The sequence below is a fragment of the Filicampus tigris genome, chromosome 9, assembly GCF_054856515.1.
Source record: "Filicampus tigris isolate MCC_2025a chromosome 9, RoL_Ftig_1.0, whole genome shotgun sequence".
Classification (NCBI taxonomy): Eukaryota; Metazoa; Chordata; class Actinopteri; order Syngnathiformes; family Syngnathidae; genus Filicampus; species Filicampus tigris.
This window is the reverse complement of record NC_141225.1, coordinates 122,142-148,996: the sequence shown is the minus strand read 5'-3', so window position 1 is coordinate 148,996 and position 26,855 is coordinate 122,142. Positions and strand designations below refer to the sequence as shown.

At 39.3% G+C, this 26,855-nt stretch overlaps 1 protein-coding gene and 1 pseudogene across 2 annotated transcripts in view; one reads left to right on the top strand and one right to left on the bottom strand.

Moving 5' to 3' along the window:
- Nucleotides 1-13,785, bottom strand: part of phf2 (PHD finger protein 2) — a 271,699-nt gene extending 257,914 nt beyond the window's left edge. For both annotated transcript variants that reach the window (XM_086041365.1, XM_086041364.1), the window contains exon 1: nucleotides 13,644-13,785. In XM_086041365.1, coding sequence (XP_085897491.1) covers nucleotides 13,644-13,741 — 98 coding nt within the window. In that variant the 5' untranslated portion in view covers nucleotides 13,742-13,785. The remainder of the gene's footprint in view (nucleotides 1-13,643) is intronic.
- On the top strand, nucleotides 5,782-7,905 carry LOC147141592 (uncharacterized; annotated as a pseudogene).
- Nucleotides 13,786-26,855: the final 13,070 nt, after the last annotated feature.

The window sequence follows — 26,855 nt, the reverse complement described above, 5'->3', positions numbered from 1 at the left end:
ATTTGCATTTTGGTGGCGATCGATCACCGTTTTAGACAACAGAACTGACAAAGCGAGCAATATTACCAAGCATGCCTTCCTCGCGTGACGTAGACCGCTGAGACAGAAAACATAACATAAGCCACATCGCTTTATGGGGCGGGGAAATTTGTCATAAACCTAATCACAAAAAAAAAGACCTTAAGTCACTACAGAGTCTTTTGACGTGGGCATTTTAGTACTCATGTCATTCTTACATGCAAACATATTATATAAGTGCCAATGTTAAGCTCACCCAAGGGTCCCTTTAAATATTTTAAGAATGTAATTACATTTTTAAAAATATATTTTATGTTTTTTTTTATTTACCATGGACATGTTCAGGGGTTGGAAGTGTATTTTTGGCTTACCCAACCACTGGCAAGTAGATGTAGATAGCAAGTAGAAATTTTCGACTAGACAAACAGATTTTTTTTACAAGACAATACAGTAATATAAAATTGTCATTTGTTAGAATTACATTTTCATATGTTGGTATGTCTAAATTGATTTTCAAATCAAAGCAATTACATTGTGCCTCTTCTCTTCACAATATTTAATTAAAAGCTTCTACACAAAGATATGATGGACTTTCTTTTTTTTTCGGCCACTGGTCTTCCTAAATTACTGAACAAACAAAAATCACTCGCATTTGGCAAATATAACAGCCGAATTTCACCCCCTGGACATTTTGTAGCTCTCTGTTATGTTGGCTACTGAAGGTTTACTACTGGGTTTGGAATGAGCTTTATACTTATTTCATTGACATTACAGTGTAGTGAACTGGTGAACAACTTAAAACAACAACTGACGTTCTTCACAGAAGCCGCGGAACAAATCCGCATGGTTGTCCTTCAAGTGTTTGGACAAATTTGACGTGTTGCCTCCTTTCGCGGGGCAGACTTTGTAGGTCCCACTTGCACTGCGGTGCTTCTGTGTTCAATGCCTCGCCTTTTTAATTCGGTTTTAACCCGAAGTACTTCCACACCGTACAGCTCACACCGTACTTCGGCCTCCGTTTTGTCTACGAGTACGGGCTTTTCTGCAGCTGCCATCTCTGTTATTGTCTTCCACCTGGTTTGTCTGCGCGACTTCAATTATTCTCAGCCTGAGCATGTAAGGAGGCGGAGGCGCTTGGCCATCTACATCACACTCGCTGGCTGCGCTTAAAAGACAGGCTCCAATTTACCAATTCAATCACATTCAATAAAATTAAACAAAAGTACCGTTTGTTTTTAAATGCTGGTATAGTACCGTTTTAAAAATTCAAGTATTGGGATACTATACTGGTACCAGTATACCGTGCAACCCTAGTAGACACACCTCAAAGCAACATTACGTTGAGTCATTAGCAATTAAATGGACATATTTGCTTGACAGTAACGATGCAAATGTATTGTCAATATCAACAATGGATGACATGAAATACAGTAAAATAGGTCAAGAACATGGCATGCAATGTAAAAGTTTACAGTGATTACCGTATTTTCTGGGCTATAAACCGCACCATTATATAAGCCGCACCCACTCTATTTTTAGAACATTTTGGAAAAAAACTTAAATAAGCTGCACATTTATATAAGCCGCACCTATCTATGTAGAAAATGTTTATATTTACTGCATTTACAGATCGATTATGAACTGTTAAAATGTACATGTATGTACCTGAGCACATTCTAACACTGCAGCAACGTTGCTGATTAAAACAGAAGAGACCCAAGAGAAAATAAACAGTACTTATCATCATTTCACTGCCGACTGCCGCTCCAGTTTGTCAGCTAATGTCCACCAGACTCCACCATCTATTGTTCTACTACATTCTACATATGCACCTGTCTTGTTTTATGTTAATAAATTCAGCCAATCTAACACAAGATGTGCTAAATCAACAATAGCATTTCACATTGAAACAACAGAACAGACGTAACATCAGCCAATCGCATTCATGTGCACTTCAGGCACCTCTAGGAAAACATAAAAACAAAGCATTACAGCACCTAATGCAATAACCTAGTCTATGGCACCCTCACCTGTTGAACTCCTCCACCTTCAGTCACATCCAGTTCATGTATTGTATTGAATTGTACTGTCATTCCGGTTAGAGCGCCCCGAGCGGTGGAAGAAAAATCCACGGAATAGCCGCACTGGACGATAAGCCGTATGGCTCAAAAGCTAGGGAAAATGTTGCGGCTTATAGTCCAGAAAATACGGTAATTATGTATGCTTATATAAACATACAGTATAAATGCAGATGCAGTAGGCTGTCTGAGGACATTTTTGATACCCTTGTTTTCTTTGCAAATAACTTAAAAATGGCTGAAGAACTGTCAAAACCTTAGCTCAGACATTATTTTTCTTTTCAACAGTGTTTTACACTGCTTGTTAGGCATGCAGAAGTATTTAACAATATTTCAAATGTTATTTTCTTATCAAGCATATCCTAATATTTTGAATTGATAAAAAAGTAAAAATAATTTTAAGTTCTTCTGTCAGTTTTAATGTCGCTGCTTTTGCTGATTTTTTATTTTTGCCAAGGTACCATTTCAGTACCGGTATTGAGTTACTTTATGCAGGCATAATATCGAAGTCAAAATGATGGTAGCGTATACATCATACAAACCGTTGAACATTTTTGCCACACTAATCAGAAATGTAGGCGTCCGCTGTTAGAATTTTGATTGGAAGAAGCGTGTGTAAGCAGAACTTCCAGACGCACACCAAACAGTTTTCTATTAATCCACTGTCACGGAGCTGTCAACGAGTTGTGTATAGGTTTTCTGGGGTGTTTACAGCCAACAGTAACTTTCAAAACATTCTGTGGTCTAATTCATCCATCCATCCATTATCTGTACCGCTTCTCCTCACAAGGGTCGCGGGGCGTGCTGGAGCATATCCCAGCTGTCTTCGGGCAGTAGGCGGGGGACACCCTGAACTGGTTGCCAGCCAATCGCAGGGCACACAGAGACAAACATCCGCACTCACAATCACACCTAGGGGCAATTTAGAGTATCCAATCAACTTACCATGCATGTTTTTGGAATGTGGGAGGAAACCGGAGTGCCCGGAGAAAACCCACGCAGGCACGGGGAGAACATGCAAACTCCACACAGGGAGGCCGGAGCCGGGATCGAACCCACGACCTCTGAACTGTGAGGCGGACGTGCTAACCAGTCGACCACCGTGCCGCCTGGTCTAATTCAGTGAATAAAAAAATATTTTAAAGAAAAAATCTCAAGCAGATTTGCAGCAACAACAATCTGCCCATTCGCTCCATTCGGCACGTATAAAACAAGTCAACTTTTTTGCACACTGCTAATGCTATCAATGTTGTCTTGGTAAAGTTCAAGAACTGTTGAAACAACAAAAAAAAACAAAAGCAGAGTGAACAGTGGACGTTGTGTGGCTGTGTGTGATATAGTATGCCCGATGCTGACTGGCTGCCGCGAGGCGGAATGGCATAAAAGTTTACTTGTTTATACGAGCCTAGTGCAAAATAATTCCTTGGAGGAGGAGGAGTGGTGGGGCCGTTGGGCCAGTGAAATGAACTAAATTTCATGAACTTGTTTATATTTTGGGTGAACATGAACAAAACGTATATTTCTGCTCTTTGAATTATTTTATGAACGAGTCTCTGAGTGTGTTTGAAACGGAGACTCCGTGGCGGTTAGCGTGTACCACAGATAACCGTTTTTGTTTTTTTTCATTTAAAAAAACGTGACTAGTCCGTACTGATGGGCAACGAAGTGGTTGTTTTATGGCAACGTTGTATTTATGAAAATGTGTCATTCTAGCTGTAGTGTGGTCTAAACATGTTTGTATTCATTTCCAAAAGATGGACAACTTTGTAAAGGAGAAGACCAATGCCCATCCATTTCAACAAGAACAATTGTTCTTACTTGAAACTGTACATTGCATTAATGTATTATCTTCTCTATTGATCACAATATCAGATGAAATGCAGAGCAAGATTTGAATATGAGTGACTAAAAAAAATCCATGCTTTACTAAAACTTCTAGTGTACATTCAAAGCATGGTGAGTTTACATTTTATGGAATAGATTTCACTAAGTAAACTAATTCTCCCTTGTTTCTTATACATTTTTTAAATATCTGCATCTTATCCATGGTGAGTTCACGTTTTATGGACAATTCTTCCTTCTTCCTTACACATGTTTTTAATATCTTTCCAAACATGGTGAGTTTATATTTTACGGAATAGGTTTGACTAAGTAAATTAATTCTTCTTTGTTCTTTATACATTTTTAAAATATCTGCATCCTTATCCAGCAGATCTCTTAGAAATTCTTAGTTACGAGCTACAATCCAGCCTTTAACTCCAAGCATGGTGAGTTTATATTTTACGGAATAGGTTTGACTAAGTAAATTAATTGTTCTTTGTTCCTTCTGCATTTTTTAAATATCTTTGTCTTATCCAGTAGATTTCTCTAGAAATTTGCAGTGTTACATGCTACAATCCAAGCTTTAACTAAAACATCTAGTGAACACTCTAAGCATGGTGAGTTTACAGTTTACGGAATAGGTTTGACTAAGTAAATAAAATCTTTGTTCCTTGTACATTTTTTAAACATCTTTGTCTTATCCAGCAGATTTCCCTGGAAATTCTCAGGGTTACATGCTACAATCCAAGCTTTAACCAAAACCTCTAGTGAACACTCTAAGCATGGTGAGTTTACAGTTTACGGAATAGGTTTGACTAAGTAAATTAATTTGTTGTTCCTCATACATTTTTTTAAATATCGTTGTCTTATCCTGCAGATTTCTTTGAAATTGTCAGTGTTACATGCTACAATCCAAGCTTTAAAAACCTCTAGGGGACACTCCAAGCATGGTGAGTTCACATTTTATGGATCGAGTTTGATTAAGTAAATTAATTCTTCTTTGTTCCTTATACTTTTTTTTTGTCTTATCCAGCTGATTTCCTAGAAATGCTCAGTGTTACATGCTACAATCCACGCTTTAAAACTTGTAGTGAACACTCCAAGCTTGGTGAATTTACATTTTACGGAATAGGTTTGACTAAGTAAATTAATTTGTTGTTCCTTATACATTTTTAAAATATCTTTGTCTTATCCAGCAGATTTCTCTAGAAATTCTCAGTGTTACATGCTAAAATCCAAGCTTTAACCAAAACCTCTAGTGGACACTCCAAGCATGGTGAGTTTACATTTTACGGAATAGGTTTGACTAAGTAAATTAATTTGTTGTTCCTTATACATTTTTAAAATATCTTTGTCTTATCCAGCAGATTTCTCTAGAAATTCTCAGTGTTACATGCTAAATTCCAAGCTTTAACTAAAACCTCTAGTGGACACTCCAAGCATGATGAGTTCACATTTTACGGAATAGGTTTGACTAAGTAAATAAAATCTTTGTTCCTTGTACATTTTTTAAACATCTTTGTCTTATCCAGCAGATTTCCCTAGAAATTCTCAGGGTTACATGCTACAATCCAAGCTTTAACCAAAACCTCTAGTGGACACTCCAAGCATGGTGAGTTCACATTTTATGGAATAAGTTTGACTAAGTAAATTAATTCTTCTTTGTTCATTATACATTTTTATACATTACTTTACATGTTTATTTTTATCTTTGTCTTATCCAGCAGATTTCTGAGGAATTCTCAGTGTTACATCCTTACTGTACTGTAAAATTTTCAAGACGAGCTGCGAGTGTCACTCCGCTCGTGAGTGACACCATCAACGACAACTTAAAATTTAAAAATATGTGAATCTTTACGGATTCATGGGACCGAAGAAGTCTCCGACGGCCGAGGAGGTCAATGAAATAAAAAAGTCGCTAGACTTCCTAGCAGAGGAAATTACTGCTGTCAGGTTGCAGCAGAAGGGGATCCTGGAACTGATCGAGGAGGAAAAAACGCTCCGTATTCAAAATGCTGAGCAAAATAAGCGGATCGCCTACCTGGAGGACAGAGTCGCGGACATGGAGCGGTACACCAGGTTGAATGACGTGATCGTTACCGGGCTCCCTGTCAAGCCGCGCTAACGGGACGGGACTTGACGAAATGGATGTCTGATCCGTGGAACAACAGGTGGCTACATTCCTGGAGTCAAAAGGGATCGATCTAGACTGCAACAACATGGAGGCATGTCACCTCCTCCCCAAGAAAAGCGCCACTGACAAAACGACAATTATTCTCAGATTCATCAATAGGAAGCACAAAGCTGCCCTATTGAAGCAGGGGAGGAAACTGAAAGGAACAAATGTATTCATGAACGACCATCTCACAAAGGCCAATGCTGAAATAGCCAAAAAAAGCACGCTTTTTGAGAAAGCAGGGGAAAATAATGAATACACGGACGACCAACTGTAAAATATTAATAAAACTTAACAGCCCACAAGAGAAGGTTCTGGTTATCAGAAGGCTGGAGGAATTGGAGGCGTACAAATGAACTACGGCAAGGACTAGGAGGTAAAAAAGAAAGAAAAATACATCCATGCACAACTATGACACACATCGAAAAACTGCACTCATCTTCATCTGGAAAAAGTATTATGCATTACTTAACTGAGAAAAGAACCGATTATGAATATTTGGAAATGAGAACCTTTTGAATCCACAGGAAGTACAACAGAAAATAGACCCGGATACAAATTTCTTCAACAGCTTTAACGGTGATTGCACTTACTACAGTGATGAACAGTTCAACCAGACTATAGTATCAAAGAACAAACTATCAAAAATACATTTCAACAGCAGAAGCCTCTACGCCAACTTCAATCACATTAAGGACTATTTACAGACATTCACACAACCATTCAGCATTATTGTTATATCAGAAACCTGGATTAATATGAATAAAGGAATGGACTTTGAGCTAGAAGGTTATGAACTAAGGAATATTAATAGGAATAACAAAGGTGGCGGAGGAGTGGCTATATGCATACAAAAAAAATGAAATTCAAAGTATTAGAAGACATGACAACTGTGATTGACAACCTACTAGAATGTTTAACTATTGAAATACATAAAGAAAAAAATAAGAATGTTATTGTCAGTTGTATATACAGAGCACCAGGGACAAACATTGATACAAGGAATGGATGGAGTGTTTGTTTTCAAATAGGAGTGACAAAATTGTTTTCATATGTGGTGATTTCAATATTGACATATTAAACCCACATAAGCATAAAAAACGGATTAATTTATCAACACAATGTACAGTTTTATCTTATTTCCAAAGATAACTTGACCCACCAGAATTACATCTAACGTTGCCACTTTAATTGACAATATATACACCAATGAAATGGGAAACAGAATAAAAAGTGGTATACTAATTAATAATATTAGTGACCACCTACCAGTTTTTGCTATCTATGATCAAAATGATAGGAATACAAAATCAGGAAAACAGACAGAACATAAGAGAACGCGGTCCAGAGAAGCAATAGAAGCAGTTCGAAATAAGCTACTGGCATAAAATTGGGAGGTAATATATCAAGAAAAAATTATGGACAATGCATTTGAAACATTAGTCAGGATATTTAACCAAATATATGATAAGCATTGTCCAGTTAAAGGATACACAAAATTAAATATAGTGACTGTCCATGGATCACAAAGGGATTACAAAATGCCTGCAAAAAGAAAAACATGTTATACCGAGAATTTGTGAGACTGAGAACTGAGGAAATGGAAAATAAATATAAAAGATATAAAAATAAATTAACTAATATTATGAGGACAAGTAAGAAAGACTATTACAGTAAAAAAAATAGGTAAAAATAGAAATAATATTAAAGGAATGTGGAATATATTAAACAATATCAAAGACCTAACTCCGCACTAAATGGATACCCTGATTGTATAACTAACAGAGATTATGTCATTTGCAGTGGGACTGAGGTGGCTGATGTGTTTAATAGGTTTTTTTGTGAGTGTAGGACACGATCTTGCAGGAAATCTCAGATCCAGGGACAGCCGGGACGACTATGGATGTTTTGATAGATAGAAATCCCTACTCAATGTTTCTCACTGCAGTTGAAGAAAAAGAAATATTGGACATTGTTAAAACATGTAAAAGTAAAAAAGTCAACTGATAATAATGATATGGATATGACAATAGTGAAAGAAGTAATTGAAGGGATTTCAAAACCACTAACATATATTTGTAATTTATCATTTCAAACAGGTACATTTCCACATAAAATGAAAATAGCCAAAGTCATTCCACTGTAGAAAACTGGGAACAAATATCACCTCACCAATTACAGACCGGTCTCTTTGCTTCCACAGCTGTCAATAATATTAGAAAAACTGTTCAATAGCAGACTGGATATATTTATATATAAACACAAATTGCTTTCTGATAGTCAATATGGTTTCAGAGCTGGCAGATCAACATTACTGGCAATAACAGAAGCTAATGAAGAAATTGCAACTGCTATTGATCAGAAAAAGCAAGCTATTGGAATATTTATCGATATTAAGAAAGCCTTTGATACAATTAACCATGATATATTAATTACAAAACTGGAACAGTATGGCATTAGAGGTATTGTGTTAGACTGGATCAAAAGCTATCTACAGAATAGACAGCAGTTTGTTAAATTGGGTGATGTTTCTTCATCTTATTTGGATATTGTTTGTGGTGTCCCCCAGGGGTCAGTTTTGGGCCCCAAACTGTTTATTTTATATATTTTATATATCAATGCTATTTGCAAGGTATCAGATGTACTGAAACTGGTGTTGTTTGCTGATGGTACCAACATTTTCTGTTCTGGGGATAATTTAAATGACCTATTGATTGAAATCACTGAAGAAATGATAAAATTGAAAATCTGGTTTGATAGAAACAGACTATCATTAAACTTAAGCAAAACGAAAATAATGGTGTTTGGGAATTACAGATCAAATGTACATATACAAATAAAGAGATATGGGGTGCAAATTGACAGGGTACCAGAACATACATTTCTAGGAGTTGTAATAGATGAATAATTGAGCTGGAAGCCACATATCAAATATCAAATAATATACATACGAAACTATCGAGAAGCATGTCAGTATTAAATAAAGTTAAATGGACACTTGATTACAATTCCCTCCGCATTCTGTACTGTTCCATAATTTTTCCATATTTTAGTTCCTGCATAGAGATTTGGGGTAATAATTAAATAAGTGCCGTCACTTCATTAATAACTTTACAAAAAAGGGCAGTAAGAATCATCAATAAAGTAGGCTTTCGCCATCACACTCATTTACTTTTCTTGCAGTCATTAAAATTTGTGGATTTAGTAAAATTTCAAACAGCACAATTTATGTATAAAGTAAAATATGATATAGTACCACAAAACATTCAAAAAATGTTTAGAGAGAGAGAAGGGGGTTATAAATTAATAGGGAAATACAATTTAAAAATTAATGTAATTTGCACAAATGTAAAAAGATTCTGTATTTCATTTTGTGGGGTGAAATTATGGAACAGTCTCGGTGAGGGATTAAAACAATGTATTAATTTAAAATCAAATATAAATGTTATATATTCATGGAATATAAAGGTAACGGGATTGGGAGAGACTCACTAGGTGTATAAGAGAATTGTTGATTTGTATTTAGATGTGTGACTGATTGGTTTTGGACCTTGTGTATGTGTTTTTTTTAATGATGACCTGATAAGTATTCATTTATATGTGTTCCAATATTATTATTATTATTATTATTATTATTATTATCATAACTATTATTATCTTCAGTATCATTTTGCCATAGATGTAGAGGTATCCATCCATCCATTATCGATACCGCTTCTCCTCACAAGGGTCGCGGGGGTGCTGGAGCCTATCCCAGCTGTCTTCGGGCAGTAGGCATTGGACACCCTGAATTGGTTGCCAGCCAATCGCAGGACACACAGAGACAAACATCTGTAGAGGTATAAATTAACAATAAAATGGAGAAGGGGTGGGATTTAATAAATCGAGACTTCTTCCCACTCCCTTTTGAGCATGGAAGACTTTTGTTAGGTGTGTGCTTTGGCAAGTTTTGTTGTTGTTTTATTTCTATTTTTCATTTTTTATTTTCATTGTTATTGTAATTAATGTTTATGTTGCATGTTCAAATAAATCATTCATTCATTCATTCATTCATTCATTCAAATTTCCTCAAAACTGGAGAACTTGAGTTGTCTCCGAAGATCAGCACATGACCAGGAAGGAGAACGGGCAACCTTCTTGCCGAAATAGATTGGCTCTCTGCAGGTACAGTATGCACATGACGTATGTCCCTTAAATTGGTTGTGTAAACATTGCTCTGTATCAGGCCATCATCAGTGTTCAAGCGGTGTTTTTATTTTGTGTGTGTGTTTTTTGTATTAAAATCATAATCATAAATTTTACATGGATTCAGTTATACTTAACTGCAGAACTGTATGGTGAAGACGGCAGCTGCATATGCGACACACAAAAATGACAGAACCCCCACAAAATGCAATGGAGAGAAGACACAGGCGTGTTGATGAGATTATTTTTCTGGCTAGTAACTGCGTTGAGGTCAGGGGCGGGCCATGGGTGGGACTGGGTGGGCACAGGTTGACAGACTGCCCACCCAATGAGATTCATGAAAAAATATGTATTTTTACATTTTTGTGAATTATGAAATTGTGATACATATATTAGCCTTCATTCAATGTTCATCCAATGTAAGTGAACGAATACTCTCTTGCAGTGCATACATCATCGTTGACCAACCGTCTTAGGACTACTTCATCTTTTTAGCGGACTCATTATTGCCATAGTCTATTCATACTTTACATGCTTGATTTTTACCTTGTTTTTAATAGGGTTATCATGCATAATATGTTGTAAGAGTTGTACCGAGTCAAGTGGTCATTTATTTGAGAAAAGTTACGGCGCTTGCTCGCTGGATGCGAGCATAGCGCACGGCCGCTGGCCCCACGAGCATAGCGTGCCTGCGAGCATGCTCCGTTGAGTTAACAGCTTCTTCTTTGGTTTGAACGCTTCTTCTTCATGTTTGGAGGCGGAAGCGTGCTGCCTACATCACGCACCATGCTGCGATCGAACGTTTTATCGAAGTAATTTTCTATTGGTATCGATTACGTGTCAATCGAGATACATATCGATATCGAATTATCGGCCCAGCCCTAAATCAATTATCTATTTCAAAGTGTTCAGAATGCTTGTGGCAGATGGAATGAATGAGTTCTTGTAAATACTTGTTTGGACCAGTGGAATTTTATACCTTTTGCCTGATTGCAGTAGTTGAAATGAATGGTGGAGGGGATGAGAGGGGTCTTCTGTGATCAGAGATGGCTAAAAACTAGTGCTGTCAAAATTACAGCGTTATCGGGCGATAATTAAATTTTGTAATTTTGACGCATTTTAACGCATGCCCAGAATGACCGCCGATGCATAATCCCACTCAGAAGTGCACCGTGAGCAGCAAAGCGGACGCGTGTCGCCTGCGGGAGTATAGAGAAGAATTTTGAAAAAGGTTAGCTTTAAATCTCAGAAATGTGAATAAATTGGTTTTCCTCAGCGACTGAGGACGAGTAGAGAAGAGGACTGTCTTGTTTTGTGTTTTGAAGTCAGTTTAAAGGAGGAACACGCGACGTACTGACACCAACGACATCATCGCACAATGAGCCAATCACATCCGTGTGCACTTCAGTGACCACCCGTTAAACAAACTCTTGGAATATAAATGAGCATTTCGAACCAAGAGGGAAGCTTTAAATCTCAGAAATGTGAATAAATTGGTTTGCCTCAGCGACTGGGGATGAGTAGAGAAGATGGCTGTCTTGTTTTGTGTTCATAAAGTCAGTTTAAAGTAGGAACACACAACATGCTGTTAGCACCTACAGCATAGCACAGCATAACAGACAATCACGTTCGTGTGCACTTCAGGGACCACACGGAAAACATGAACTCTAAAAATATTACAAGGGCAACATAAATGTGTACATTAGACACACACACACTTTGTTTGCGCATATGTTTGCAATTTTGTCTGTCACTGTTCTGAGGCCCTTTTGCGTTTTTGTTTTTGTAATGAATAAAAAATACTGTTTAAAAAAGAATGTTAATAACTTCAATTTAAAATGTTTAATTTTCATCTCAGGAGGATTTGTTGTAGTAATAAAAAAATACATTACATATGAACAGTATGTTGAATGTATATATTTTGGAGATAATTTGCGATTAATTATTTTTTTAAGCTGTGATTAACTCGATTAAAATTTTTAATCGTTTGACAGCCCTACTAAAATCAGGTGGATTTTGCTGCTTCCACAAACCCACTATTAATCAGAGTGCCTTGTTTCAACTTGTGGGTCTGCATTGAACATATTCTTGAAAAAAAAAATTTTTTAAATGTGCGCTATGCTCGCTAATTTTAAATCAAGCTTCTATGTGCCCTCTTGTTAGTATTATTATTATAAATTTATTTGTTGGTTTTGTTTTGTATGTCACTGATGTGTCAGTTCTATGTGCTGATTTATTTCTGTCCTTCTCTTTATTGGTGTTGTTATTGTAATGTTACTTCTTTTTGACCTGCTAGGGACTGCAGATGGAAAGTAGCTGTTGGTTAATTCTGGCATATTTACATGTAAATGTTCATTAATATGCACTGTCCCTTTTAAATAAATAAATTACAAACAAACAACAAAGTGTACATTCAGGCACTATGGATTTAGTTTTACCGGCTGGAAGTTGATCCACACCACCGAACTTTGCAATGCACATAGGACGTGAGTATTACTGTAAAAGGCTTTGCATTCATAAATTCTGAATAGGGTTCAATGATCTAGTAGTGAGCTATTTCACTAAATGAAACACAGCGAACTCAGTGTACTTAACGGAGTGACATTAAACATGCCTAAAACAAAGCTAAGTGCCCACCTAAACCTAATAGTAAGAATGGAGAGAAATTGCGAAAACAAGTTTACACGTTCAAGGTTGTCATAGTAATGCTCACAGATGTGTAACCACAATATAGCTCACCACAGACAACTCATTCACTCATTAAGAATACGTTCTCATTTCACTCGCTTAAGCCAAATCCGAAATGGGCCATTGTCAGCGTTACAAACGCAGTCTCAGAGGAAGGAAGGAAGGATGTTCGGGGCTCGGGGCGCACTGTGCTAATGATCGTTTTCGGGGTTGGTTGTTGTTGTTGTTTTTGTTTTCATATCACTAATTTGAAAGACATAAACCCTGGAGCAATGTCGCAAACGTTACAGAAAACACACGGCAAAGTCGGTATTGCGTCCACAAATGAAAAGCGAGAATGTCGAGCAAGGCTGCCCCGTTGATTCCCCTCTCATCGGGGCTCTACGGGGGCATGTCATATAGCACTTAAACTCCTGAAAATGGCGATGCTCACACAGAAATGATACGATTAAGCCACATACATGTTTTGGAATTATCTGTTTTGAGTTATTCGCGAAATATTCATAACCCCGTTTCGCTCTAACTCCGCCTTCTTTTCCGAAGGGCCTCTCTTCATATGGAGACTAGCGACTGAGAGTCACAAAGCTGTCAAGCACACTGAGGGCTCGCCGTTTTTATTCAGCCTTCTCAAATGCAAACAACCACCATAATGCATCACATTGAATAAAGTGTTTTACCTGCCGTGAAACCAGTCTTTGCAAGCATCGCACTCAATCATGAATTGGGTCACGTCGTAAGGTAATCTGCAGATGCAATAGACGGGTACAGACGCCATGTTCGATTCACAGCCACCGTCGGGGCGTGTGTGTGTGCGCGCGCGCGGGGCGAATTTTATTTTTTGGGGGGGGGGGATTTGAGGCGGATGAACTAACAGTGTGTCCTGACCCCCTCTCTCTCTCTCTAGGGAAGGTAGGGGTGGTTCCACCGGTCACATGAACCAAAAAGTGCAGCTCCTCCTTCACACCGCTGAAGAAAAAAAAAACGACCTAACCAATAAATGTAGGATAATCAATTTGGATGATCAATTTATATCCACTTTAATTGGGTACATTTAAATCACACATTTTGGGTAAAGATTACCTTAAAGGAGAAGTTAACACCCCCAAAATTATTTATGATAATATGTTCTATGTGCCATCACCAGTCTAAATATGGCATTTTGACTAATATTGTGTTTGTGTAATATGAGTTAAGCAGCAAAATCCACCAGTTTTTTAGCCATCTCAGGGAGCGGCCATTTTATTACTTGTGTCGACTGAAAATGACATCACAGTTGCTCAGGGCTCTGTTGACGACCAATCATGGCTCAGCTTCAGAAAACGGATGGATTTTGCTGCTTAACAGATATTCCACAAATCACTGGTGTCGGCCAAAACCTCATAAGTCCTATTTTGGTGAATTTCATATTTTTTCAAAAATCTATGCTGTAGACCAGGTTCAAGTGACGTGGACATAAAACTGCGCGCGCAGCACGGAGGCAGAAGGTTCCTTCCACCCGGCTACTTCCTTGTGGTTACTACGAAACAATGCCGTCCTCATGTTGCGCCATAGGTTGCCAGAACCGAAAGAGTACACACGGCAATTTAACGTTTTATAGAATTCCTGCAGGTAAACACCCCTTTAAGAAAAAACGGCGAAAGTTACTGTATGGCTACAAACTTTATGACGTGAGAATTGGACTGAGGAGGAAATTAAAAATGCTCGTCTTTGCAGTGCTCACTTCATTTCTGGTGAGTACTTGAGAATCCACCTTAACTTTTACTCTGTTATAAAAGACCAGCATGATGTTCAATTAGTGTAAGAAATGCCTTTGTGACAGTGATAGAAAAATATCACGAGTGAAGCAGTTCATATCATATGTACAGCCAAACGTGTTTATTAGTTGGTGCGTGAAGTAAGCTAACTCTTCCTGCACACGTGAAACTATCGCAAATGATCGTTAAATGATTTTATTTTAAAGCATGTGTTCCGAACAAAACCCTTTTTTTTATTTTTACAGAAAAAGCATCACTGGAACATGATAATCCAGACTTTGTTCCGTCAATATTTTCATATACAGCAGCTGCTACAGCAAGTGAACACTCAAATCTTACAAAGTTGAATGATACTGAATGAAGTTGAATACAGTCGAATGAAGTTGAATAATGGGAATTAAGTTGAATGATATTGAATAAAGTTGAATGATACTGAATAAAGTTGAATAAAGTGGGATGAAGTTGAATGTACTCTATGAAAAATTGTGGAATGTTTTGGAATGAGGAGGAATCGATCCAACGCTGCCGACACACAACTCAGCGTGTGTACCACAAGACCATCAAGGACCTAACTGGAAGGCTGTAAAACTGAAATGTTGAATGTGGAAGTGGGACTGAATGGCGAATGTAATGTTTTTTTTAAGGCTGAATTTTTGGGAAGTATGAATTGAAAGCGTGTTGAAAAGCTGAACCAATATGAGTTGAATGAAGTGGAATGAAGATCAATGAAGTTGAATGAAGTGGAATGAAGTTTAATAATACTGACTGAAGTGGAATGTAGTTGAATGAAGTTGAATGATCTCGAATGATGTACAATCGCCTGGACTGACGACATAAAACACAGAAGGGGAGCAACAAAAGAGAAAGTAAGGCAACACTTAACTTCCGGATTACTTCCAGGTAATTTGGGTCACTTCTGGTTCATTTTTGGGTAATTCTGGTCACTTCTGGTTCATTTCCGGGTCATTTGGGTGACTTCCGGTTCATTTCTGGGTCATTTGGGTCACTTCCGGTTCATTTCCGTGTCATTTGTGTCACTTTCGTATCGTTTGGGTAATTTCCGGTTAATTTCCGGGTCATTTGGGTCACTTCCAGTTCATTTAGGTCACTTCCGGTTCATTTCCGGGTCATCTGGGTCACTTTCGGTCAATTTCCGGATGATTTGGGTCACGTTCGGTCCATGTCCGGCTCATTTGGGTCATTTCCCGTTCATTTCCGGGTCATTTGGGTCACTCCCGGTTAATTTTCGGGTCATTTGGGTCAGTTCTGGTTTATTTCCGGGTCATGTGGGTCACTTCCGGTCCATTTCCGCGTCATTTGGGTCACTTCCGGTCCATTTCCGGGTCATTTGGGTCACTTCTGGTCCATTTCCGGGTCATTTGGGTCATTTCCGGTCCATGTCCCAGTCATTTGGGTCACTTACAGTCCATTTCTGGGTCATTTGGGTCACTTCTGGTTAATTTCCGGGTCATTTAGGTCACTCTGGTCCATATCCGTGTCATTTGGGTCACTCCCTGTGAAGTTTGGGTCCTCCCCCATGATGACCGCCGCATTGGGGAGACCTCGGGGTGAGTATCCCCAGTCTCGCTAATGTCCCTCACCAAGATGGCCGCCGCACTGGGGAGACGTCGGGGTGAGTATCCCCAGTCTAGCTAATGTCCCTGACCAAGATGGCCGCCCAACTGGGGAGACCTCGGGGTGAGTATCCCCAGTCAAGCTAATGTCCTTGACCAAGATGGCCGCCGCACTGGGGAGACCTCGGGTGAGTATGCCCAGTCTAACTAATGTCCCTGACCAAGATGGCCACCGCACTGGGGAGACCTCGGGGTGATTATCCCCAGTCAAGCTAATGTCCTTGACCAAGATGGCCTTCGCACTGGGGAGACCTCGGGGTGAGTATCCCCAGTCTGGCTAATGTCCGTGACCAAGATGGCCGCCGCACTGGTGAGACCTTGGGGTGAGTATCCCAAGTCTAGCTAATGTCCCTGCCCAAGATGGCCGCCGCACTGGGGAACCCTCGGGGTGAGTATCCCCAGTCTAGCTAATGTCCTTTCCCAAGATGGCCGCCGCACTGGGGAGACCTCGGGGTGTGTATCCCCAGTCTAGCTAGTGTCCCTGTCCAAGATGGCCGCCGCACTGGGGCAATAAGACTCATCCACTGGAAATGAATGGTGAAATTGTGTTGGTTTTTTAAGGGTGAATGAGTTGAATGTGTGGGAAGTCGGAATTTTTGGGATGTTGAAAAGTTGAATGAGTTGAATGACATGAATTTGTGGAAATTGGGAAGGTGTAAATGTGAAGTTAAATGTTCCAATGGAAATGAATGGTGAATACTTGAATTTTTGTGGGTTTTTTTAAGTGTCAATGAGTTCAATGTGTGGGAATTAGGAATTTTGGGGGTGTTGAAAAGTTGATTGTGAGTTGAATGAGTTGAATGACTTGAATTTGTGGAAATTGGAATGGTGTAAATGCTAAAAGTTAATTCTGCCAATGGAAATAAATGGTGAATAGTTGAATTTTTGTGTTTTTTTTAAGTGTGCATGAGTTGAATGTGTGGGAAGTAGGAATTCTGGGGTGTTGAAAAGCTGAATGTAGGTTGAATGAGTTGAATGACTTGAATTCGTGGAAGTTGGGAAGATGTAAACGTGAAATGTTGAATGTTCCAATGGAAATGGATGGTTAATTGTTGAATTTTTGTGGGTTTTTTTAAGGGTGAATGACTTGAATGTGTGGGAAGTAGGAATTTGGGGGGTGTTGAAAAGTTGAATATGAGCTGAATGAGTTGAATGACTTGAATTTGTGGAAATTGGAATGGTGTAAATGTGAAAAGTTGAATGTGCCAATGGAAATGAATGGTGAAATTGTGTGGCTTTTTTAATTAAGGGTGAATTAGTTGAATGTGTGGGAAATAGGAATTTGGGGTGTGTTGAAAAGCTTGACCAATATCAGTCGAATGAGATGAATGTTGTGAATTTCAAATTGGAATGATGTAAATGCGAATTGTTGAATATGTGTTGTTCCTAAAAAGAACAGAAAATAAAACATTACAATTTCAGGCTGTGAAGACTTTTATTGATGTACAGATAGATGCCATCGATGTAACATTTCGTATTATTTTTTATTTATTTCGTCTGTGATTTATCACTGTATATAAGAGTATATTTCAACAGAAAACCCAAGCTTTCTGCTTTCTTTTCAAATTGACACATTTGTTATGATGATGCTTTTAGCAAGTCTCTTTGAACGTTGAACAGTTTTGCCAAAAGGAGGCACTGTATATAAGAGTATATTTCAACAGAAAACCCAAGCTTTCTGCTTTCTTTTCAAATTGACACATTTGTTATGATGATGCTTTTAGCAAGTCTCTTTGAACATTGAACAGTTTTGCCAAAAGGAGGCCCTGAGCAAGTTGCATATTTCTGCTTTCTAAAAGTTTTAGAGTCATTTGATCTTGTAAGAGCTTGTAAGAATTTACAATCACATAATTATGTGACTTACCCTGAGTTAGTACAACGCTGTCTGTGGACGTCCTCCTTGTTGTTGATGGTTTATCACTTCTTTTAACTTGATTCCTGCCACTTTTGCTGGTTCAGCAAACAGTTATTATTTGTAATTTGGGTGAGACGTACTTTTATGTGTAGAATCTACATGTATCTATCTTTCGACTTTAACTATATCTACATGTAATGATTGTAGCTGGTAAATAAAATCATTATAATTCATCACACACAAATGCTCAGTAAATCTACTGCATTTATCTGCAAAATAATCCTAGGACTACAATTTTTTTCAACCAACCTAGCCTGCTCATTTGACTAGGAAAGGAGGGGTGTGTAGGGGGGCAAGCCGAGCTTTTGTTATGTTAAGCATTTTTATCCAAGGCAGTTAAGTGCCCAGGCAATAATTTAATTTGATCGTTCATAGACAAATTCAAACTTCTATGTACTTACCCTGCCATGCATGTGCAGTTAGCTGTCATTATGGAGACAGTCTTCTTATTCACACAGACCCATGCCTGGTACCACTGAGATTTTTGTCCCTGTCTTTGATGAAAAAAAAACATCTGAACATGTCCACAAACCACGTAACTACAAGCATCAAGACTCTTGTACACGTTGAGCGTCTCGTGTGAAAACACTTGGCGTATTTACCAGGTACATGTAAATGTTCGGAAACTCCAAATTAGGTTAGTGCGACGTATCATAGCCACTCACCGGCGGGTAGCGAGTAAGGATCGGGTAGCTGGATTTTTGGTGTAAGTGTTCATTTATTTAAATAAGCTTCTTCATCGCGTTTTTAAAGGTTTTGTAAATACCAATTGTCCTGCAGCGGTACCTAAGGATTATAAGCATAAGCAGCCATTCTAAATTGAGTGGCAGGTGCTTTTGCCTCCTGGGTGCATGCACATCACAATGACGTCATTATTGTTTGCAAACATTGAAATCCGTCTTTTGGTCAGTCCACACGCATAGGTGTTCTTTTACACATTATTGACCAATCTAAAGTGTTCAAAATGGCTTGCTCTCTTTCACGATGCAATGCTAATGTTTGAACTTGCCATTTTTGGGGTCTCCTGAAAAGTGGCCATTTTAGAGGTACAGTAAGTACTCTCTTGTAAGGAATCATATTTGCATTGTTCAATCTTTCCTTATAACAGAATTTCTTTTGTGGGAAATGACTGCGGTACATGTCCTGTATGAACGTGCAAGTATGTTAACAAAATACATGTGTAACAACTAGGGATGTGCGCGACTAGTCGTTTAACCGTCTACGATTTATAAAACATTTAGTATTTTACTAGTCGGTTAAACGCTGCATTAAGAATCACGCATCTGGTTCCTCACGCCTCTGCCAACAAGATGAGCACCAAGAGAGAGAATTGAGAGAATTGCTCTTATAATAGGGGGCGGGGACACTAAGTTTGAGGAAGAAAAGTAAATTCTGAATGATGTCGAAGCTACCACGAAAAACAATGGCACCGTTTGGGAGTATTTTGATGCAGCAGATGACAACAAGGTCGTCTGTAGGCTTTGTAAGCATAAACTCGCTTATAACCACTCTCCCAGAGTGACAAGAAACCACATCCAAAGTAAATCTCGATGTGAATCTGCCGGTCGATGGCCGATGACAGTTCCAGTCAGACGAGCATGGGAGCTTTTGTTTCAGCCAGGCGCTGCGATGCTCAGCGCACAGCAAAGATTACTGTGCTAGTGTTTTTTGAGCCTTTAGCTCAAATGATCAGAGAGGACAAGGGTCTTGAAGGTATAGCTATAAGGGGTGTAGAATACAAAATCTGTTAGTATGCCGACACTGTATTGTCAACATTACAGAACCCTGACTCTGGGATCCATCGGCTGATGGATGCGCTCTCCCTGGATACTCTCTAAATGTATAGAAAACACACACTCTAATATTTATTTTTTCTGCTACCCCTGAGTTGATGAGGTACAATTTTGATTGGTATAAATCAAGTATTCAATATCAATATCCAAAGGAACTTGCCTCTCTTTTTGCCCTGAATTACAAAGATATCATCAAACAAATATATAAGGATTTAGATTGGTCGTATGTGCTTTTTTCGGATATAGTGACAGGATAAGATCGATCCAAATGATAATGCTGCCGAAACTGTTGTACTTATTTAGTGAACTTCTGGTAGAGTTCCCCCTGAGGCAATTTAGAGAATAGGACATGCCTATATGCAGATTTGTTTGGGCCTCAAAAAGACCTCACATAAAATATTGTATTCCATCCTGCAGTTACCTAGGGACAGGGGGGCATGGCATTGCCTGGTCTCAGCCGTTATTACATTGCTGCAAAGCTGAGGTCGTTAGTACTTTGGTGTAAGATGTCTTTTGTGGCCAAATGGAAGGGGTTAGAATTTTCACTGATGGAAACTCCACTGCAGGCTATTCTTGGATCTATAGATTGCGCTACACCTGTTTTGCAGTTAGATAATCCCTGTGTAAATGTTTCCATCAAAACTTGGTTACAAATGTTAAAGAAATTTTAAGCTACATAGACAGATCAGGGTTTTGAGTTGGCCTTCGCACAATCCGCATTTCCTACTGGCCATACATGACCACAGATTTAGACATTGTAGCTATCTTAAGGGCATATAACTGCCCTTTGTGGAATACTTTCTAGGACGAATAGAAAGGTTTCAGACTCTCTCTCTAAAGTACGGTCTTGCCAAACAGGATTTCTTCAGGTATTTACAGCTCCCTCATTATTTTGTTAAAGAAATTCAATGTCCTGAGTTGGATGCCCCTCCCAGGTTACTACTACTCGGCCCTTAGTTCACTGGACGACAATGTCCAGTTTCATAGAAAACATCAGTGGGAAAATGACAAATGTGGAGATACCTGATGACGTTTGGTTGGAGGGATGAAAATCTCAAAGCTGTATAACCTATTCATTTGTTTGGAGGGATTTCTGCTGGAAGAGTTTGGTCCGATATTTTATTACACCTTGCTGAAATCAAAATTGTGTTCCATTGATGTGCCATGTTGGAGGGAATGCGGATCATCCCGGGCAGACCAAGCTCATATATTCTGGTCGTGCACAGGCATTGTTGGTTTTTGGGGAAGGGCAATAAAATGAATGTCTTCAGTGCTGGGTGTCCACCTTGAACTTTCTTTTTTCACATTGTTTCTTGCATTGATTTTGGACTCTGTATCTAACCATGATGTTTATAATAATGACTGCTGCCTGTAAAAAATCGATCACTAAGTGCTGGTTGAAACAGACTCCCCCCTCATTGGCATTATTAATAAGATCTGTCAAACACATCCACTTCATGGACATGATGACGTTTATGCTTCGCCTGCAACAGCAAAAGGGGACAAAGTACTGGAGAAAATGGGACTGTTTTATGAAATCTGAATATGGTAAACAACTTGACATTGATTCCACTCTGTAACTGTTTTCTGTTAGCATTGCTTCTTTTTGTGACTGTTTTTTTTTTTTTTTACCGTTTTATATTTCACAAATTGTTACAAAAAAAGAAAGTAAAAAAAAAGGCCAAGACAGAAACCCTTTAGAATACCTGACGGGCTACCAACGCATACTGAATCAAACCTGGATCAATTTCTAACACCTAAAGACTGGTTGCAACTCATAAACAACAACCGAGTCTTTCGCGTGACTGGCGCAAGATGCACCATCTCCAACATGATACTACTGACCAAGCAAACTGCCATTCAAAGTAACACGACCATCACCACATTCAACAACACCATCCACGCGCTGTGCTACACAGACATCAACTACGAAACAGAGTGGGAAGAACCAGCGGAGGTTTCATACAACCAATTCTGGTACCGCAAGGGGCAGACAAATGCTTTTTGTTACCCACCGACAAACACGGTATATACCGCACAACCACACACACACAACAAAACATATTCTCTGGGTGGGTGCCGCTCATAAACGCCGACCAAATACTAGAATTGCGTCCGGGTAAAAGCGGCGTCACGTAAGAATGGATGGCCAAAGCAGAGATATGGCTGAACACACACATGATGCAACAATTCAACCCGATGCACACACCGGGCAGAGCCAACACAGTCACAGTTACTCACAAGAAATACACACGATGAACAAAGCCAACGTAACATCACACAGTCACCTAAATAGATGGGTGACTCAGACTGACACCAACCCAACAGCCACAGGCAGGCACTGGAACAAAGACGCCATATAATCAGACCGGGCATCATGGAACAACAGTGGATGTCATCCATACCAAACTGGTTCATAAAAATTATATCGCTGTTCGACTCCAGCAACCTCATCAAAACCACCGCACAAGTACTCATCACTGTGGAGCTACATGTAGAAACAGCTCCAGAACGACTGGCTATCAACATGGCTTTGACCTCTGCCATCATAAGTCCCAACCACACTCCAAACAACGAACCTTACTGCACCTACCACACCATACTGCACTTACCCATCAACCGAAGAGTATTGGCGCAACCGGCATCGAAAGGCAACTTCATACCCAAACTGCCAGCCGCATCCGATGCAGGCCAAGCCATCTTCAGCATGCTGTTGAGAGCAAAACAGCAGCAACAGTCAGCCATCAAGAAGATTCCAGACTGATGACAGAAAACAACACCCGGGGCAGGACCTCTGAACTCTGTCACCAACAGGACCAACCAGATGGACAATTTCATGCTTCTTATATTGATGCTAATTGTCATTTCAGTGTAACCATTGACCATATACACTAGTGCATGAAAATACTTAAAGAGACACTGGGATGATCTTAACATTGGCACTTATATAATAGGTTTGCATGTAAAAATGACATCAGTACCAAAGTGTCCCCCAAAAAGACTCTGTAGTGATTTAAGTATTTTTTTGTGATTAGATTTACGACAAATTTCCCTGCCCCTGGCTTATGTTATGTTTTCGGTCTCAGCGGTCTACTTCACGTGAGGAAGGCATATTGCTCGCTTTGACAGTTCTGTTGTCTAAAACGGCGACCGATCATCACCAAAATGCAAATGCACATTAGTACTCTTGTCCACTTCAACCTGTGAAAGTATAAAAGTGTTCTTCACAATTGTTTGGATTTATTGACATAAAACGTGATCTCATCACGATCACCTCGACAAAATCCAAAATACCGTGGCGATTGCTCCTCCACTTTCACAAGCTGAAGCGGACACAAGCATGAATGCGCACACGAACCCCGACTGGTTATATTTCGGACATATACGCTACGTTAAACTAGTGTCAGCTCTCAGGAGGGAGACTGCAGCAGGCAGATTGAAGCCCTCCTCTTCACTCCCCGGCTCAAGGTAGGATTGGGACGGCTAATAGCAACAACTAGCTTCAGGCCGTTATAACAAAAGGCACAACAACATTAGCTCCTTACTGTCCGCCCAGTGTGTCAAGGTGAAGATCTGCCTGAGTCTTCATGTCGCCTCGCAAGCAGGCACGTGCGGTGTCCCTGCTTGCTTGCTTGCAGCCGCCACCTTCTGCCTGAGTGAAGCGGCGCGAGAGTGACGAAAGCCCTCATCGAACAGCGAACAAAAACTTCCAGCGAGGCTGACTGCATAGCCGAGTGTGGCCACGTGCCATTTCGGCTGTTACTTTCCAAATTGGACGACGCGTTCTAAGTAAAAAAACTGGGGCCATTCCTCATCCAAATAAATGTCTACTCATTCCCACTTCAGTCTCTGTAAATATCCTGTCTGGTGTTTAATGCCTCGCCCATTCTAACCGTGATCAGCAAAGAAGCAGTGTTTTTTTGTTGTTGTTGTTTTTCAAGCAAAGAAGCAGTGTGCGCTCGTCCCAGCCTAAATCTATGTAGCTCTGCTGACTTCCACATTTCCTCATTCTCATATAAATCAGCCACGGAGAGGTTAATCCTTTTGATATGTTGAAGTGGGCATTAGTAGAGATGTCCACATAAATTTTGGTGCCAATCAGAAGCGGAGCCAGAACGTGGTTTATGGGTGGGCCTGGAAAAATCTGGGTGTGCCTAAATATTTGTCTCATATATTCAAATAAAATGACAAACTGAATATGAAGTTCAGATCTTTCTAAAACAACCACAATTATGCCATTCTAAATATTCAAAAAACACAACAAAACGCAAATTAAAAGATAATTTAATAATAATTTAATAATAATTAAAAATAATAATAGAAATCATGAATCTCACTGGGTGGGCAGTCTGTCAATCTGGGTGGGCCTGTGCACACCCAGGCCCACCCATGGCTCCGCCCCTGGTGCCAATTGATCGCCGTTTTTGGATGTTATAAGCAATAAAAGTACAATGATTTCCAATGGAGGGTTTGGAATCAGTTCCTCCCGTGACTCCGGCCGAACAAGGCTAGAAAGGTATAGGAGGCGCGGCAATTGTGCTCATTATCAAGGGGCGTTATTCATGGAGTTACTTATTTCCTAATTTCTCCAAAATGAATGGATAAAATAGAAAATGGCAATTCTTTTCATTTTCCTGATCAAAAAATATATAAAATGAACTTGTTAGTGAAAACATGGCCACCGTCCCATTGAAACCATCACCGGCAGACGCTTCCCTTGCACACACAAACAACGTGGTTTTAACAGTGGTAATCTAGTATATGTTAATACTGCTCATTCGTACCACCATGAGCGCACGTCCAGCACAATAATTAATCTGGCCGTGCTGAACGTGCGCTCCCTTTTAAACAAAACTTTTATCATAAACGACCTGATTTTAGACAATAATTTACATGGTATACTTTTGTCTGAGACATGGCTTGGTACAGATGCTCCAGTTGCTCTCAACGAGGCTTGCCCACCGAATTTTAACTTTTTATTTTCTACAAGGGATGGCAAAAGAGGAGGCGGGACTGCATCAATTTTTATTAATACTCTTTTATCAAAGGAGATCATTTTTAGCAGCTATTTATCGTTTGAACACCATGCCTTTGTTTTTAGCAGTCCCCCTATTCTCTGCATTACCGTCTATAGACCTCCCCATCATTCCACTTCTTTTATTACAGAATTTTCAGAATTCTTATCCATTTTATATTCCAGTTATAACAGGATATTAATAACTGGCGATTTTAATATACACATGGACAACATCTCGGACCCACTATCCAGAGATTTTTCAAACCTTTTAAACTGCTTGGATTTTAAACAGCACGTCTTGCAGCCAACTCACAACAGAGGACACACCCTGGATTTGGTTATAACCTATGGCTTGTCTGCTGGTGTGTCCTCTGTTGTTGACTTGGCAGTGTCAGACCACTACTGTGTCTATTTTAACATCGCCAGTTTTAACCATCTAGCAGTCCCGGTCAGAACAGTGAAGAAACGCTACCTATCTTCTGAGGTGGCAGCAAATTTTATCGAGATCTTAAAAAACACTCCTGCTGACATTTTACCTGCACCCTGTGATCTTATTGTTGACAATTTTAACCTACATCTTAAATCATCATTAGATTCAGTAGCTCCACTTTTAATTAAAACAACAAAAACAAAGACTGTACCCCCGTGGAGAAACAATGCTATCAAAATATCAAAGAGAAAATGCAGGAGTGCAGAGAGGAGGTGGAGAAAAAGTAAACTTACAGTACACTATGAAATTTTATGCGAACAACTGAAATCTTACAATAAAACAGTAAAACTGGCAAGATCTTCCTATTTCTCAAACCTCATTACAGTCAATAAAAACAACCCCAGGGTTCTCTTCTCCACCTTTGAACTTTTAACTAGTTCTGATTTTAATAAGTCCCCACAGAGACCAACAGATGCTCTCTGTGAGGACTTTGCAGACCACTTCAGAAGTAAAATCGATGACATAAGATCCAGTCTTTTAGCCCGTCAAAACACAAGTTTTAATAAACCCGGACAATCATATTTACATGAGGAAACACTGGAAAGTTTTGCCCTGGTTGATGCAAGGACACTTGTTCGAGTTTTCTCCCAGGTAAACCCAACAACCTGCCTTTTGGATCCAATTCCCACATTTCTTTTTAAGACATTTTATGGATTTTTTGAAGAACAAATTTTAAATATAGTCAATTGCTCTCTTCAGACAGGCGTCTTCCCAGCTGCCTTTAAAACGGCGGTGGTGAAGCCCCTTCTGAAGAAGAGCGGTTCTGACCCGAGCGTTTTTAATAACTACAGACCCGTATCCAACTTACCGTTTTTAAGTAAGATTTTAGAAAAACTGGTTTTCATCCAGTTGAATCATTTTTTAAATACAAATAATATTTTGGAGAAATATCAATCTGGTTTTAGGATGAACCACAGTACGGAGACTGCTCTTTTAAGGATCTTAAATGATATTAGGTGCACTGCAGACGTGAGAAAACTCACAGTCTTGGTGCTACTGGATCTAAGCGCTGCTTTTGATACAGTAGATCACCAAATTTTATTAAATAGACTTAAAAATCTAGTGGGCATCTCTGGTACTGTTTTTGACTGGTTTTATTCCTATCTCACAGACCGATATTTCTTTGTAAGTATGGATACTTGTTCCTCTAAAACTCATGAAATTAAATGTGGGGTTCCTCAAGGTTCGATTTTAGGCCCCTTACTTTTTAATCTTTATATGCTTCCCCTCGGGGATGTCATCAGGGGACACGGCATCAGCTTTCACAGCTATGCTGATGACACGCA